Here is an 18,024-nt window from a genome sequence, read left to right as displayed (position 1 = left end):
ACAACAATGTTTTGATAACAATCGCCGTGCACACAGATCCGCAAAAATGACCAAAAACGCTGCAGTATACATGCCAGGCCGGTAGTTGGTGGTGTGACACTTACGCTTCCTTCTACAGAGCGGTGATGTATAAACAAACAAAATGGCAACTGCACAAACATTTGTCTGGACGGATGACGAGGTGGAGTTGCTACAGTAAATCTACACTATGATGGGGAAGCGTTGATAAATTCAATAGGGTGAGCAGCACAAGCAGAGCTGGGGAGTCCACCATTGTTGTTGTGATGGTCGACTTTCTCTCTGCAGAGAGAGGGATTCTGTGTGGTATGGTTGATAGCTTCGAAAAAAGCTTAAAAGTGCACCTACAATTATGATCTCTAAAACAGAGCTCATTAATTAAACAACACTCACAGCCTTATCAAGTCAATAAAGGTTTATTCAGTCACAAAATGTTTCACAGTTAAAAAAGATGATCTATAAACTTCCAGAAGCAATAAAAATAAAAACAGTTAAAATACAATATAGTACAATATTTCACATATTAAAGCTACTGTCCAGGTCATGTCCATTCATGAAGCCTTTGGTCTACGTTTGATTACTGAATCGATCCAGTCGATATAGTTCCCCACTTTAGTGTAAACACCGGGTTTTCCAGAGCGGCCGCAGCCCTCTCCCCAGCTGATGATCCCATACAGGAAGCTGACATCATTCCTCGCACAAGCCAGAGGGCCCCCGGAGTCGCCCTGGGGAAACATGGGGGGAAAAAAATAGATACAGTCCACACACATAAACATAGATGCACAGATCAAAGCAGAGTCACACAAACAGCTGAGTCACACACTTGAAACCTAATATATTGTAAAAATCACACTCCACCTGTGAGGTAAACAGATAAGCGTGACATTTAATTCAAGAGGAAGGAGCTTAAATGTTATTACACCGCAGGTTGAGTAGGTAGTCTCCACTCAAGAGAATCCCCTGCTGCCATCTTAAATGCCGCTCCGTTACTCTGATACCTCAAGTCAATTTTCTGATATCGACCCTTTCAGAGCCAAGGGAGGAGGTCAGCAATGAAGTGGGCTCCAGGAGTCTATTTTTCCCTGGAACATTTTATGATCAGTCGTAACTTCCAACACTCAGGAGCAACAGGACTGAAAAAACAGCAGAGTGTTCCCCTATCTCTTCATAAAGCAAACTTAAACTTGTTTTACGGTAAGAATTTACTAAGTGGAGATTTATGCATCACTAAATTAAAATGTGGTGTATCACACAAACTAATTTTTACATAAAGTTAAGTTTACTTCATAGTTACACCTATTAACTGCCAGGCGTAGCTATTAACAAGCTAACGGAGTCAACTGATAAAGCTAATGCTGGCATATAACCTGTTGAGAGTGAAGAGTAAAATAGGCAATGGTTGACACAACTGCTCTGACCCTTAAAGGGATAGTTCGGACTTTTTGAAGTGGGGTAGTACAAGGTATTTATCAACAGTCAGTGTATTACAAACAGTACATGTTGGTCACCACGCCTCCAGTTTGGAGAAGCAGACAGGACGACCGACATTAAAGCTAAGCAATGTACTGCCGTTAATGGGGGCAGCAAAAGAATGTATCATAGTTACCTGAAATAAGTCGCCCCGAAAGAAATCAAAAATTCTTTAGGGGCAAAATTTGCTCAACTGAAGCCTTGATATTCCTCTCTTCAAAGCCAGCCTCCCATAAGAAGAACAGTAATTTAACATCGCTGAACAAGAGGGCTGCTGGTCTACCGCTCCATCGATCAGTCTGTTAGTTTGTGTTATCTTGTGACTTTGGCAGTAAAAAAGGTTAGTTCGGATTCACCAAAGTCACGCAGTAGCACAAATAAACTAACTGATCGAGGCAGCGGTAGAGCAGCAGCTCCTGTGTTCAGCAAGGTAAAACAGCTTCCGTGTTGGAACGGGCTATCTACGTTTAAGGTGAAGAGGTGAAAATATTCTCAATACAGTATACACTGTAAACTGTATTTGATATTTTTAGTTGCTAAAATATGTTTTGCTGCTGTCCCCGTCCACAGCAGTACAATGCTCAGCTGCTGTGTGAGTCCTTCTGCCTGCTTCTCCAAACTGGAGACGTGTCGACCAACATCTACTGTAGGTAAAACACTGTCTATGGATAAATACCTCATACAACCCCACTTAAAAAAATATGAACTATCCCTTTAACTGAAATGCTTTTAAATAACAATGCAAATTGGGAAATTTTAGCTTTAACAATCATAAAAACAACACAATCTGACTAAAATTACAAAAGTCATGCCAATAATGTCAGACTAAATGAACTTATTAGGATGCTTTCAATTTGTTTTCAAAATGTTTTCCTACCTGGCAGGCGTCGACACAGCCGTTGAGCCCCGCGCAGATCATGTCGGAAGTGACATGGTTACCGTAACTCTCCCTACAAGTGCCATGATTCATCAGTCTCACTCCACCCTCCTGCAGACTAGAGTAACCTTCTGCCTCTGTCAAAATAAAGCACAAATAACTCATTACATTACAACAAAGTCGACTTATTACCTGAACAGGGCCAACGCCAAGCCCCCCCCAGGACACCAAAAATAAATCTAAATGTTTACTATTGTTTGGATGTGTCAGTTTGTTGTTGATTTTTCAATTACACTGTCTACACGTTGTATTTAAGGCCCCAACACACCCACAGTCCACCCACACAGGTGCTTCCACTAATGTCTGATTAGAACTGTGTGGGCTCAGACTGACTGTGCTTATTGAAATCACTTCACCCTCATGTGAGCTCTGTTATCAGTCAGGGTGGAATAATTTACACTGTTGTTCTTACTTTATGACAACACATATTTTCCAGCATAGCTCCACCTGATTTCAACCTCACTTAAGGTTTACCTAGCCAGAGTAACTGAAAACACCTGTGTGGGTGTGCAGGGCTTTTAAGTGAAAAATCAACAAACACAACACGCTAATTTCTAACTGAAATAACTGCCCTGTAATTAATACCGAAATATGTTGTTCTTTCCAAGAAACATATTGGGAAATTATCACACAACTGTGGATTTACAACTTCCGGGTCCGTCACATGATGCTATCGGGCCTAGAAAGACTTTTTCCCATAGACTTACAATGTCAAAGAGACATCTGTAAATCTGTGGATTATTTTTTTTTAGCATCACAACACCCGTTAAATGAATCGTTTCACTATTGAGATTTGATGCATTTTGTCTGATAACATTTCTACAGTCTAGAGGAGCTGCACGATTAAATTATTTTACCCCATTCAAGTTAGCGAAGGCCTAAACCGGAGGTTATCTGTTCGGCCAGCCAAAGTCTCTAGTGTGCTTGCTCTATGGTCCCATGGATGTGGAAGATCAGGGTAATTTTTATCCTGGAAAGTCGAATTTTTTTTGGTTCATGCACCAGCTGAGCAACTTTGATAAGAATGAACAGGGCCCTGCCTCCAACGCTGTATCCAGGACTCTTTATACATCCATTGCTACCCCCCAAAATTCCCACAAAAGGACATAACCTCAGTGTCCTTAATGGTAGCTACAGCCCTGAACCTCAAGCCATTTATAGGTCATTGCTTTTGGTTTGTTGCTGCCACAGATGTTATCTAGCACCGTCTTCACTAGCTAAGACATTTTTCAGCTCTCAAGTTTTAATGGGACAACCAAATTTACTAAATCATCTGTTTATTAAAAGTTAGTAGTTTCTTAGAACCTTGGAAGAACTTCATGCACAAGTGCAGTGATAGATTTGCATACACTATGCATACAACACCCAAGTGCATGAAGCTAAAGTGCAACCAACACATGCTTTGCTCTGACAGTCCAATACAAAAACAAGTGAATTATTTATTGGCGCTCCACTACCCATACTGAATAAACTGTCTGCTCTGGTGTATGAATGTAGACAGGTGCCGTCTTGATGACACTGAAATGATTTCCTCATCACTCACTCTCATGCATGTGTCCCCAGCCGCTAATACTACAGCAGTAGTCATCAGGGAACGCCATGCCTTTGTCTGGGAGACAGATGGGTCTGATGAACGGGGTTCTCCTCACACACCGCCCGTCCTGCTTCGCCAGTTTGATCAGAACTGCCAAACAGAAACGCAACATTATGAAACAGGCGATAAAAAGTGGAGTTCAAATAATGAAATAAGTGCTAGACTTGGAGACTGTGTTGCTCTGCCCAGCAGTCAGTGTATGTGTGAATGTGTGTGTGAATGTGGGGGAGCACAGGGACACAGCTGCTCAGTGACGCACAGCTGTGCACGCAGACTGGGGTCTTAAGTGAGTTTGTGTGTTTCTGAATGGGGACAGGAGGTCTCCTAGTTTATGTGAGTCACTGGTGTGTGTGTGTGCGTGTGTGTGTATGTGTGTGTGTGTGTGTGCATCTTAATGCTTACCAATGTCGTGTAGTGTTGGGTTAAACACTGAGAACTGTTTTGGAAAGATGTACTCCTCCACTCCAAATGTCCTGGTGTTGGGATCGGTGACGTTGAATCTCTGCTGGCCGAGCACCACTCGAATCTGCGACCTCAGAGGGCTGAGAGAAGACACACGATTATCAGTCGATGGTACCCATAATACTCCATCTGTCTGTCCAACATTTTAGTTCAAAGCCACGCTACCTCGACAACTGCCAGCTGAATTTCCTTGAACTTTGCTATGGATGATCCCCAGAGGATGAACCCTGGGAAGCACCACCATTAATTCAAAATTCACGTTTGCACAAGAACTATTAATATCTAAAGGGCAGATTTCTGTCTAGCACTTTATGCTCCCCGAAGTATCAACCCTTTCCATGTTAGACCTCATTTAATGATCTCTTGGCACTTTGAGTGCTGCTGGCAAGTCTCTATTAACAGCTAAATGTTCATTATGCCCGACACTTCTGTGCTGCGGGGTGTCAGGAACACAGAGCACTCTTCTTCTACTTTAAAAACATTTTCAGCAGTAACAGTATGTTAAATGGAAGCCTTGCAGAAATCACACTGTGTCCTTTCTGAAGATAAAATGTCTTCTGCGCACCTCCGTTCCTGTCTAGCAATGTCTAATCCCATGATGTAATGCTTCAGCCGAGGATCTTTGAACTCGAACATGACAGCACATGCCTGCCTACTGACATCAAAAGGGAAATGTATGCACTTGCATGTAAACAGCATGTGCGCGTGAGACGTTTTTAGGTTTTCCTCGAACTCAAGCTAAATATAGCGCGTTCGTGAAGCTGTGATGCTGAGAGGTCAAAGTCTTTGAAGCTGCGACCTCTTGTTCAGGTGCAACAGTCAGAAAATAGTTAAAATAATGCAGGGACACTAATACAAATATCAGCATCCATTGCAGCTTAAGTGCCCCCATGACATACTTGCGGAAGAAGCAGTGAGCCGCAGAGATGACCCAGCAAGAGGAGATCAGGCTGCCGGCGCAGAAGTCTGACTTTCCAATGTAAATGGCTGCCATCCAGGGGTGAGTACCTGGCAGAGCTGAGTTTCCACCCAATATCCGCCCCCTGGCAATCGATAACCTCTTCTTGTGCTTTTTCCCACACACGTGCTTCTTTGCAGTCTTGGAGGGCCTCCGTCTTTTAATGCCTGGCAGGACATTAAATGGCATAATCCTTCGCGCTGAAGCTGCGTGAGAAATACAAGTTAAAGGGCATGATTCTCTCAAACTTAGTGGCACAATTGCGACTATGAGCTACAACAAAGCACAACAAACAGGTCTAACAGCTAGAATATTTAGTTAACACATTTCCTAAATACCTCTTCGGAATATTTTCGTTTTTGTCGCTGGCTGATTCTCCCCTGCAAAAAGCATAAAAAGCTCTTGTGTAGGGTGATAATGTCAGAGTAACAGAGCAACCTCATGCTAAAAATCATATGCTTGAGGAGAGCACAGCAGATGGGAGAAGCTTGTGGATTCTGTGCATACCCCTGGCATTATGACAGACAGCACAACTGTGCAAAATCCCACTCACCACATAAACATTTGGCTGCACCTGACATGACATGTTGATTCAGGGTGAGTCATGCTTCATTTCCCCCTTATCACATCTAGCCCACGTTTTCAAAAAAGCTCCGCCAAAAACCAGCCAACTTGGCTGATTTCGGCTTTTGCCGAGCGGCGTGACTCAACAGAGATTAGCTGTATTCTCCGTGCTTTCTGTTTTTATCACAAACACTGGATTTCCAATTAAATGTGGAGGCATTTAATGAGGTGTTGAGCTGTTTTGAATATGTCGCTGACTGTGTCATATCATCATCAAGGCTGCGGGAATGAAGATATAGAATGATGCAGCGAGTGGCCTTTGTAAATAGTCTCAGCTTTTCACTCTTTATAAAGATGAGTTCAATGTTAAAATAGGGGCCTGTGATAAGGACAGCAAAATGAAAATGCAATCCTTGATAAGGTGCATAAGGAAATATGTTCATTTGGCTTTGACTTACCTAAAAATAAGGTTAATAATTAATTGAAAGAGCAGGAATAATAAGTCAGGGGTGGTAAGAATTTGTTTCCAAGTGGAGGCAAATGAGGAAAAACAAACTGTTTTAACAACACCCCTGGCCAAGCTAACAGATATATCATGTTTTAACCATATGGCAGAGCAGTAAAATATATCAATACATCCGTTTAGTGATTAAACTGGTGTATGACATTTCTGGCCTGACAAAATGTTTCAACGCACATTAGCCCTCTGACAACAACAAAAAAAAAACTCTCCAAAACTCCTTTCCTGTGCCCCGTTTACTTACACACAGCCATCACACAGGAGGGGACGTCACAGTACTCCCAGGAGATGGCGCCGTCATTTAGCGTGTAGCACCACGGCATCTTGTCTTTATCTGGGTTTCTGCACACACACAGAAACACAACGGACAGAGTGTGTGTAGGTGCGGCGCCATTGTTTTCAACACCACACGTGACTCAAGACAATGCAACAGCTAAATGGCTTTGTCACTTTTGAATGTGGAGGCTGAGGAATGATTCAGTTTCTCTGCTTTTACATACAAATTGTTTTAAATATTAGGAGTAATGTTTCACTGAGCTGCAATATGCAACTTTGAGTGTGAGCGTTTCAGACACTCTTGAGTGTTTGTGCGCACAGGTTTGCTTGAAATGGGCTTTTCTTTGATGTTTTGGGGCACATGCCATTTGCTGTGGGCCTGCCATATGGGCGCTGGGTAGTCATAGCAACGAAGACGACTGAGGAAGGCAGTAAGAAATGGAAGAAGAGTGAATGTGGGGGAGATACGTTTTTTTTTTTTATTATACACAGGCTGAATTCACCATGTGCGTCTTTAATGCTCACGGTGGTTTTATTGTTGCCGGTTTCATCTGAGGCTCAGCCACATGAGCCACAAGTGTTGGAACATGAACTTCACAGATAAGGGGCACAATGAGCATGCAGCTTTGCGAGCCCAGGGTAAAAAGTTGGATATTGCAGCTTTAAAGTATTATTCATGGGAAAAATAAAAGGAAATCTGGTGTTAAAGATAAGCCAGTTTGCACTGTAGCACCAACAATATGAACACAACATCTACTGCCAGAATTAGCAGATGTCTCAACACACACCTGCAGAAGGCATGTTCGCCGAGGCCCCTGAGGGGCGAGGCAACCACCGTGCCCACATGGAGCTCATCATACAGTAGGTCCGAGTTCCATGGCACACAACGGGCACCGGACACCGTGGCGTTCACTACCCCTCTGTAATCTGTGCCCCTGCCATTATAGCACTCGGACTCTGGCTCTGCACACACATGCACACACAGACGCAAACACACAAAACAAACACGTCTCAATCAAGTCTCCATTCCGCAGCACAACACAGGTATGTAAACAATATGAATGCAATCAGACAGTTTCCAGATGTGTGATGACAGATCTATTTGCTTCACACTAAAATCAGTCAGAACAAGTCCCAACCACAGCTACAACCACTAAGTTTCGCGGCTTTCTTATGTCTTCATCTGCCATCATTAATCAAACCATTGTTACAAAAGCACATGCGTGAACACACATGCGCTGTATGAACATGCACCCATAACAAACATCACTTCCTGTCACTACAGTGCTGCTTTAACTCACCGAGGCCGCAGTAGGGACCGCTGTAGCCACGTCTGCAGTTACACACTTCCTTGCCGGTGGATGTGATCAGTCGACACGTTCCGTCATTCTGACAAGGGTTTGAAGGGCACACTGGACACATTGAGGCAAACCAGGTCACATGTTTATACCATACATACTGTATATTTCCACAGTAAGCTATTTAACGGAATATGTCTGTTCTTCAAATAGTTAAAACCTGCATTAAGGTTTTTTTTCAAATATTCACTCTCTTTTAGCTCTGTTTTTGGTCTCTTCCAACTCTTGAGGGAAATATCTGGCTTTTTACTCGCACTGCTCACTCATACCAACCTCATGTTCAGCCACAGCAGGCGGCTGTTACACAAAATAAGATCTGAGAAACTGAATGTTCACTACCTGCCCACCACCAGACACCAGACGGACAAAGTTAATAACTAGCTGTAAACACAGCGGCCGCAAAAGAGACAGATATTCCCCTAAAGAGTTGGTCTGCTGGTTGAATACATGTGAAACAGTTCGCTGACATTAAGTGGCAAGAAAATCATGAACGGCAGAAAGTAGATCTCACCACTGAGATGCAACTTTTATCTGTGCTCAAACTTGTTTTAGCTATTAAATTTGTCTTCTTTGTAGTTCGAATAAACCAAAAGATAAAATTTAACTTGGAATGGAAATATAGTCTAATTTAATTTGAAAGCCAATTCAAAGGAGATGCAGGTGTGTTTATTTAAAGGACAGATTTGTTTTCACTGTAAGATAAGCCCCTACCGCCAGGACAAAAAACAGTTTCGGCTCAGGGAGCATGAAACCACCTTAGTGCCTCTCGCTTTTATGCCAGGGAATCAGTTAAATGCCCACGAACATCCCCCCATTGAGATGAAAGCACCTTATGGACCCATGGGGTGTGTCCTAAAACACCATTCCTGAGTCACAGTGAGTCATATAATCTGTCTATTCTTCCATGGCAAGGTTTGTCTTGTAACTATGGAGCTGTGATCAAAGAGAAAAAGCATGTCTCCAGGGTGGGAGGAGACCTGACACTTGTATCTTTTAAGGCTTTGTGAAATTAAAAAAACCTACAGACATCTTTACATAAAGTGCAGTATTCTACATTTTGAGTTAATAGATCAGGTGTAAGGTATTAAAAAATGAAGCGCTCCTGCAAACTTAGCTAATATGTGGTAACTTCTAGTAAAGAAAGTTCACCTAACTGACAATCAGTCTCACAGTTTGTGGACGTGAATAGTGTCTAAGTGATTGTAAATACATTCCCGTCTTGGGTTTCACTCTCATCATCTCAACAAAAGCCGACCCCAGAGCAAAAACAAGACACAGTTGAAGCAGAACAACAGCTGAAAGCCCATCTTACTTGTGTAGCGAACCCTCTCACACTTGATTTCCCCTGCCACGCATGTGCACTGTTCCACATTACGGAGGTGAATTCGTCCCCAAGACTCTCCGATGTCATAATGGCGCAGGTGTACGGTTTCATAGCACTTCTCTGTAAAAGCCGACACAACACATAAAAAGCAATAGGTTGAAATGTGAGAGGAGGCTGAGGAGCTCAATGGAGCGTGCAGAGCAAAGTTTGATGGCTGAGCAGCGCAAGATGCATTTTAAGTGGATACATTTTTGTGTGTTTGGGTTTTTTTTGTTTGGGTTCTGTCTGATTGGGATTCAAATGATTTTGGATGCAAAGTGAAACCTATTTGCAAAAGACTCATTACAGAGTTCTCTGAAACTAAAGGCGGAGGTTCATCAAGGAGGGCATGAAAGTTCATTCTTGATCTTAGAAATAACAGTTTGACAAAAACAATTTCAAGTAAAATTAAGACTTTAAAAAGTACCCATGTGCACTTCATTATTTGTAAAGCATGTCACATCAAATATGCTTTTTAATCCTTTTATAAATAATAATCCTATAAAAATAATCTAATAATTTTCTTCTTATCAGCTTTTGCCAAAGCTTTCAAACACATCTCTGTCTTCATCAGCAAATGGAGACAGATTCAGCTGACCTCAGTATAGTATTGAACTTGTGGTACACACAGGGCTGTAGTCAAGACCAACATAATCAAGTCCAAGTCAAGTCCAAGACCAGTCTGAGTCAACACCAAGTCCAAAGGCAGTCGAGACCAAGTCAAAGCCAGTCCAGAGCAAATTGAGTTTTGCTGAAGAAGTCAAATTTAATCATGGTGGTATGATCTCTCAGAAATGTATGCCATCTAAAGTTAGCTGAAGTAGCTCTGTTAGCAGACTGCGCTGAGCTCAGAGCCAGTGTTGCTTGCAAACTTGGTGCACTGCCAGAGAGGAACAGGCGGAGGGAGGTGTATTTTTTACACGCATCAAGTTGGTAGAAACATGCAACATTCTGTGCAACTGATCCCAAAACAACAGCCAGAAACAACTTGACCACTTCTCAACAGAGTGGTGCAGGAATGAGTCCTTAAAGGTGGAAGTGAATGAGCATTTTTACACTTCCGGTTCCCTTATCTCAACTTCAGTGGAGTTTTTTCTTAATGGGTTTTTGCTTAGATTCCTGAAATAAGGCCTGTGGTTAACACAAGCTTGAGAGATTGTCATGTTTTGTTCTACGATATAAAAAACTTCAATACCCCACCTTGTGAATTTTGAACGTTTTTTTTGTGGCTAAATGAGAATATAGAACGCCATCACGCCAAAACAGCCTTGTTGTGGTGGTGGCATTGAAATCATGCAACCAAAGTGTAGTTAGTATATAGCCTAGTGTTAGCTTTTTACCTCTGGCATTTAAATTTACGCTTAAAAAACCCACAAACATTTTTTGCCACACTTATTTCCTGCAATAATCCAAAATCCAATGGAAAAATCCCATAGGCTTTTTGTTGAGGAAATCAGGGCCTACAAAAAAAGTCATCCCTGCAGTACTCTATAACTGAGCCTGAGACCAAGACAAGCGCAACACTTCAAAAAAGTGGTCTTGAGACTGGATTCAAGTAGCAGTCAAGTACTCATAGTTTGTCTTTTACCAATGTTCATTCAATTTAATTCAACCAACTGAACTCCATTTGCTGATGAAGACCATGCGATGCTCTGAAAAAAGTCTTGTAATCAAACCCTGAGTCAAGATTATTCTGTCAAACAGTTTTTTCCAGAGTTCAAGAATAAACTTTGAGGCTCAATTTTCACCATGACTGGAAAAAAAAGCTAACAGAGTGAAATGATATCCCTGTTAGCACATGTTTCCTTTACACATCATGAACCTGATGATAGAGTTCATAAGTTGACAAGTGTTAAGGAATTATTTCCTGGCAGAGACCTCCTGTTTCCTTCTGTGGCCGTCATGTGATTGACAATAAGCAGTCTTATGTGCACAATGACATGGAAACACTAAACTATAAGCATCATGGCAAAGAAAAATTGAAAAACCCAAATTAAAAACTTGAATGGAGGACACACACACAACAAAACAGTGGTATTATACTTGTCAGTCCTAAAAGAGCAATGATCACCTACTCTGCTCACAGAGTGTCCCAGTGAAGCTCTCAGGACAGGAGCACTCAAACGAGGGTCTGTGTGGGATCAGCGTGCAGACACCTCCGTTCTGACATGGATTCACCTGACATGGATCTGTGATTCGGCGTGACGTGTGGACAACAACTGTAACACATCAACAAGGAAAAACACAGTTAGAAGATAAACAACACAGTTTAATGATGAAACACTGTGCACTTGTTTAGTAAAGTAACCTTCTGGCTGAGTTTCCTCTGTTGCACAGAAGCCCCACTGCCGATCCCGGTCAAAATTATGTGTGAGGGAGCACCTACAACAGAAGAGACAGAAATATAATACAGTCATCAGTCTGTCACCTGGATTACAAATCCAAGAAGCATTTGCGGTTAAATAAGGGTAGGGCACTATGACGACATGACTGTGAGATACTGTCAGAGATTTCGCCACCTTTAACATCTCAGGATGTCTAAGGCCATCATGGAGAACGCTGCAAAGTAATGAGTAGGGCTGCTTTATGGCAAAATGTAGCCAAGTTAGCGATAATACTTTATAGATGGCAATCTCAGTCGGTCAGTTTGCCACTTGGCATGATTGTCACTGCAATTAATACAAGCATTCACGGTTACAGGGGGAAAAAAATTGTAATGACTCTGTTTCATTTCCTGACTTTCCTTGAGGCAATGAGCAGGTTGACATTTGTAGTCCTGTGTGAAATGTCTCAACAGCAATTGGATTTATTGCCATGAAATTTGGAACAGACATTCAGACTTTGGTTTTTGATCAAACACCCACAAAACTTCCCATCAGCCTGAATTGTACTTTGTATTCAGTGCTAGTTAGCAAATGTTAGCATGCTAAAATGCTGAGTTAAGATAGTTAACATGGTTAGTCTTGCATAGCCAGACCTATCTCCACACTTCGTTTTAGTGCTGTGCCAGTGCTGGAAAAAGGTCTGGCTGAACCCATCGTAATCCTGTACTAAGCAAAAAAAAGCTCTGCGTTGTTAATATTTCTTTAAACCAATCACAATCGTCCTCTGTGGTGCAAAACCCATGATGTAACGATAGTGCCCTTGCTAAATAGTTTTGTTTGGGAACTTGTTTTGGTGGAACATTTGCACGTGGGAAGAAGAAGGAAAACACCAAAATAAAAGACATTAAAAGATGTTTTAGCGTGTAGGTTGCTAGCTTTGAGATTGTTGTTGTGTGTGGTGATTTGCGTTGCTATGCAGGACTAGTTTTACGAAGTGACGGGGATTTTGAAAACAGTAACATACATTAAGTGTCTACATCCTGTGAGTCTAAACGTGGTAAACACAAGTCCCCAGGAAAGCCGTTCGGCCTTACAGCTAATTATTCCCAGTGGCCACTCACGGTATTGCAGCAAAAAACACTGTTGACAGGACACCTTCATGGTGGTTTTATACATGTAAAACTTTCGATCTGTGTCGTCATCACGATGTAAAGTCTATGAGCCGTGTGGGAACTTGTAGGGGAGGCCAGTGGGAGAAACACTATTGAGCATATTTAGTAGGCTGCACACAGAAGTAAATTCAGAAGCTAGAAAACTTTTTTGGCGTACACACCAGGTGAGCAACTCCATTGGAATGAATAGGCGCCATCTTTGTGTCAGGTATTATCTGTGTTATACATCAACATATTAATGTCACTGATACTTGCATTTAGCTCTAGTACCAAAAGGAAAACGCTCTGTTTTTTTATCCATTAACAGTTTCTTAGTTGATTCTGAAAGTGTAATACACTAACATTGTGACATAGAACTACATGAGAGAGGATTTTACCCACCCCTAAATTACATCCTTTGAACCTTCAAGTACTAACAAGCTGCTCTAACAATCTGTGACGTAAATGCTGCCCTTTGTGAGGCCTGTTTGATCGTGAGAAAAAAAGGAAAATCTATCTAAACCATAACCCATGACATTCACTAACTCTGTCAATCATCCACCACTTTAATCAAAGTAACATCAGCATTCTTCTGCGCTGCTCAGTGAATCTGCAGTACGTAATGACAAACCTATGTCGACACTGAGCTCATGAGCACATCGCGAAAACACGCAGGGTCATATTGCAGTAACTTTATGTGTAGGTGGACCAGAGACATTGGGCCATATATAATTGCATTCATGTTGCTCCAACTTGCTGGCACCCACCCGCCATGTCTCAATTCTAAGGAATGATGACTGGAAAGCCCTTCAGCATGTTTTTTTTTCCAAAATAAAAATCTAATAAAAAGAAGATTTTGTTGCTGTGTCACAATCTGAAGCAATAAAAATGATGATTTAACTGTGGCAGCTGTTTATTCAACCTTAGGATAAACTGCAAGTAGTTAATATGTTTTAAACTACAGCCATAGTCACAGTTTAAGGAGATAGTTTGGATTTTTTTGAAGTGGGGTTATATTAGGTACTTAGTCAGCAGATCATGTTCAGTAGATATCAGTCGGCACTCCCCCAGTTTTGACACAGAAGCTAAGCAATTTCCAAACAAAAAGTACTTTAGCCAACTAAAAAAAGTCCCACCCTAAAAGATCAATATCAATTTAAGTGTATGCTATATTGAGAGTATTTTCACCGCTTTACATTTACGTCAGACAGCCCATTTCGACGGGGAGGGCGTTAGCGGCTACAGTTTCCCATCTGTACTCCGGTCAAAGTCACCAGGCTCCATTGAGAAAAACAGTCATTTTAGCTCACTGTACACAGCAGCTGCCATTCTACTCCTGCTTTAATTAGTTAGTTAGTTAGTTTGAGTTATTGTGCAACTTTGGTGAATCCGAAACTAACCCTTTTATATGTCAAAGTCACACAAAAACACAAACAAACTAAATGACCAAAGCAGCAGTAGACCAGCAGCTCCTGTTTTCTACAGTGTTAAATCACTGTTTTTCTCAATGGAGTCTGGCTGTGAAGAGTTCCCGTTGGAAATTACTCTCTGACGTTAAGGTAAAGCAGTGAAAATACTCTCAATATATTGCACAATTAAACTGATATTAATTCTTTTAGTTGGGCTGTCCGTTTTAGACAGATTTTCTACATTCTGTTTTAAGTCACCTTTAAAAAACTGCTGGTTATATTAAGTCTAAATTATGATGTTCTAGTGATTACAAGGCCCACCAGCGATTCAGCAATGATCAATTTATTAAGGCAAATTAGCTCATTACCTAATTAAAAATTGCATTATGTTTCCTGATGAAACGGCTGCATAAATCCCTAATTACTGTGAGCTGTAACTGGGTGCAACTACCCAACCAAATTACACGCTGCATTAGGGCCCCTTTGTCAAATCACTGCCATTACTGCACTACCACTGATGGCAAATATCAGTGTCTTGTTCCTTTGGAGGTCATGCCAATTTTAGGGCAAGTCATACAAACAGCTGTGATGAAACACCTGCTGTCTGTGTGAGAGTGACGTAGACGAGGTGTGTGGTTTGTGAGCGAGTGTCAGAGCAAAACCAAATGTGACGAGGCAGCACTTCTACCTGTCAGGTGTGTGGTAACTTTGTGTGATTACACACACATTAGTGATTGTTTGGGTAACCAAAACAGGAGATCCAGACGGGCTGGCTAATGAAGACTCACCATGGTTTTGAGGCTAGGATGGTGAGGCAGTGATGATGAATCCTTCCACCCTGACGAAATGGGAATTTACATTCCTTGCCTGTTGTAGTAAGAACTGGCAACAGAAAGAAAAACAGCTTGTTAGTGACTTTCAGCGAGCACAGATGGGCAAAACACAAAGGAGTGAAATCAGAAAGTGTCTGAAAAAACATGTGTGCGGTTTCCCCCTGCACCTCACACACATAGACTCCTTTGGCTCTGCACACAGCTCTGATCAGAGAACAGTAAATCCATGATCCTCTCCTCAGATAGCTAAATCATGCTGTTACAAGGCAGGTCACAGACCTATACAAACACTAGCTCCCACATGCTTTAGATTCATGTTGCAACAATAACTTTCTCTGTTACTGCAGCTGAATATATATCACAATCACTGCCAGTTCAATGTGCATCCCCCTCCCTCTTTTCTCCTCTAAATCAAACACAGCACTGAGGTAAAACCTACCTTTCCTGCTCTCCCTGTATGGCTCTTTGGAGAGGATTGTTTCATTCCCAGGGACTAATATTCGCTGTAATCAGGGAAGAGAAGTTATTGCACTGTTTCTTGCTCTTTGCGCACGCAAAGTGGATGAAAAATACGCACAGAGGTGAGTAGGATGGTTAAAACTTACCGCCCGCGTACTGAAAACACAAGGTAGAAAAAGTAACAGAAGGTATGCCATGTTGAAAGTTTGCATCTGTTGGTCCCTGGTGTCCGGAGAGGCTTGTTTCCAGAAGTCGGAAGAGGGTCTGTGCGCCTGTCACGTTATATCTGTCAGTTCCCGAGTCCGCAGCCTTCTTTTGGTCATAGGAAACGTAGGAAACCCTGCAAGTATTATCCTGTCCCTCACAATTTCAAGCTGTATTGAGTAAAGTCGTTGCGTCATCAGGCATGTCTCTCTGTGAGGCATCCCATGTCCCGGCTGGTGTTCCCTCTGCACCTTCTCTGCAGACGCCCACGGTTTGTCATTGGGAGTTATCCCCGGAGAGAGGACCGAGCAAAACTTTCCAGAAGCAGAGGCAGAGGTGGGGGCCGCCGGGCTGGGAGATGGCTGCATCTATCCCCAAATCCCCCCCGTCTAACCTCTGGGACTGTGTAACGGTACCGCGTTACTCTGGTCTGACGTTACTTCTAGTTTGCGTCGATTATGTCAAATTTTATATCTGTTTAAGGTGTTGCTGAAAAAATAATACCTACTTTAAATAAGTCTTGACGGTTTTCATCGGCTGTAAACTGCAGGTGACCATCCAGTTAACCTATCGATTGCTTACTTAATAGGGCTAAGGGAGTGTTCTTAACTTGTGAGAGGCGGGTGGCTGGGCTATGACTTCAGGTTTGTTTTTGGTTTTTTTTACCCTCCCTGAAGCTACACATATTTTACCTTGAGCCTCCCTGAGTAACTAGTGGAAATGCATGACCCTCCCTTAACAAAAAAAAAAATTAGTTATTAGATTTTTAAATCTTACCCTTCGATGTTTAAAAGTCAGACGTTGAAAGTTAAAGACACTGAAAAAAGAAAGCCTTGTTTTTTTTTCACTCATGTCGTGCATGCTGGTTAGTTTGTGCAAACAGTTTATTTTGGGCCAAGTTTTAAATGAATGACAATAAAGAAGGTGATTTTGATGAAATATCACAGTCTCAGGCTCAATTTTGCTTAAGTTATTTTCCCTGATGGAAGTACTCATTCCACATGATGTGCCCAAGGACACATGGACATTCGAAAATCCAACCATAATTGTTTTAAAAGTTTCTTGCTATGATAAATGGTGTAATTTTGGTGATGTTTAAAGAAAATATGCGCATTTGGAAGGCGTGTTTTCTTTAAAAATCAGTGGAGTGCCTCAAAAATGGAGTGGCTCAAGGATTATGTTTTTCGGAGGTTAGCACTGGTTTCCCCTTTCAATAAAGCCTATGCGAATTTTCCATTGGATTTTGGATAATTGCAGAAAATAAGCTCTGTGGCAAACAAACATTTATGATACCTACACGTTTTGTTCAGCAAGATCATCTCCACAAATGAACAGCATCATGATTATTGAAGCCTAAATGCAATTGTCAGAGGTAAAAAGCTAATGTTAGGCTATAAACAAACTAACTTACACTACAGTTGCACGATCTAACGTCACCACCATAACAAGACTGAAAGCTGTGTTCGGTGCAGCGCAGCTTGATGGCCTTCTGTAGTCTCATTTAGCCTCTTGTTAGCAACCGCCTTTTTTTAAGACACATAAAAGCTTCAAAGTTCACTGGTGGGGTATTTACTGATGTGTTTTATGTCATAGAACAAAACATGAAAGTCTTTTTAGCGTGTTAACCACAGACCTTATTTCAGGTATCTAACCAAAAACCCATTCAAAAAACCTTTTGACTTTGAGATAAGGGAACCAGGAGTGCTAAAATGCTAACTCAATTACGGGTTTTAGGAGTCATTCCTGGGACACTCTATACAACCATTTAAATTAATGCGCCCCTTCCCGAAGACAAAATTAAAAAAAAAAAAAAACATAAGTTCCTCACCTGTGTTTAAAAATACTTGACATGCCTCCTCCTTTTGGCATCACCACCTCCCCTCCTTATGAATAGCAAACAGTCCCTAACGCAAATAGCATACTACGCTAGCTTAACAGTAGGCCTATGTAACATTACGAGAAATAACGGTTAAAAACGTTAGCTAATTCAACCAAGTGATTTACAGCATTATAACAGCAACATTAGGACACAACACTTACATTACAGCATTCAAGAGTATTAATTTAAGCTCATAAAAAATAGCTTTTAAGTACATTTTAATTCTGAAATCAATCCAATTAGTG

The 18,024-nt window shown here is 41.6% G+C and overlaps 1 protein-coding gene across 3 annotated transcripts; it reads right to left on the bottom strand.

The window, feature by feature from the left end:
• Positions 1 to 421: 421 nt before the first annotated feature.
• Positions 422 to 16,409, bottom strand: LOC126404229 (hepatocyte growth factor activator). 3 transcript variants are annotated; one of them, XM_050067310.1, is made up of 15 exons: positions 15,843 to 16,409; positions 15,677 to 15,740; positions 15,193 to 15,286; positions 11,829 to 11,902; positions 11,596 to 11,739; positions 9,470 to 9,601; positions 8,101 to 8,211; positions 7,588 to 7,762; positions 6,768 to 6,865; positions 5,778 to 5,819; positions 5,381 to 5,645; positions 4,422 to 4,561; positions 3,969 to 4,109; positions 2,366 to 2,502; positions 422 to 743 (listed from the first exon to the last, which is right to left on the bottom strand). In XM_050067310.1, the coding sequence occupies exons 1-15, from the start codon at positions 15,906 to 15,908 to the stop codon at positions 570 to 572; spliced, it is 1,857 nt and encodes a 618-aa protein (XP_049923267.1). In that variant the 5' UTR covers positions 15,909 to 16,409; the 3' UTR covers positions 422 to 569. The 3 variants fall into 3 exon arrangements, with proteins under 3 accessions (XP_049923267.1, XP_049923268.1, XP_049923269.1); XM_050067311.1 differs by lacking the exon at positions 5,778 to 5,819 and having other exon boundaries at positions 15,843 to 16,403; XM_050067312.1 differs by lacking the exons at positions 5,778 to 5,819; positions 6,768 to 6,865; positions 7,588 to 7,762 and having other exon boundaries at positions 15,843 to 16,406.
• Between the last annotated feature and the right edge of the window lie 1,615 nt (positions 16,410 to 18,024).

This window comes from Epinephelus moara, chromosome 17, assembly GCF_006386435.1.
Source record: "Epinephelus moara isolate mb chromosome 17, YSFRI_EMoa_1.0, whole genome shotgun sequence".
Classification (NCBI taxonomy): Eukaryota; Metazoa; Chordata; class Actinopteri; order Perciformes; family Serranidae; genus Epinephelus; species Epinephelus moara.
The sequence above is the reverse complement of the archived record's forward strand: the minus strand, read 5'-3'. Positions and strand labels throughout refer to the sequence as shown.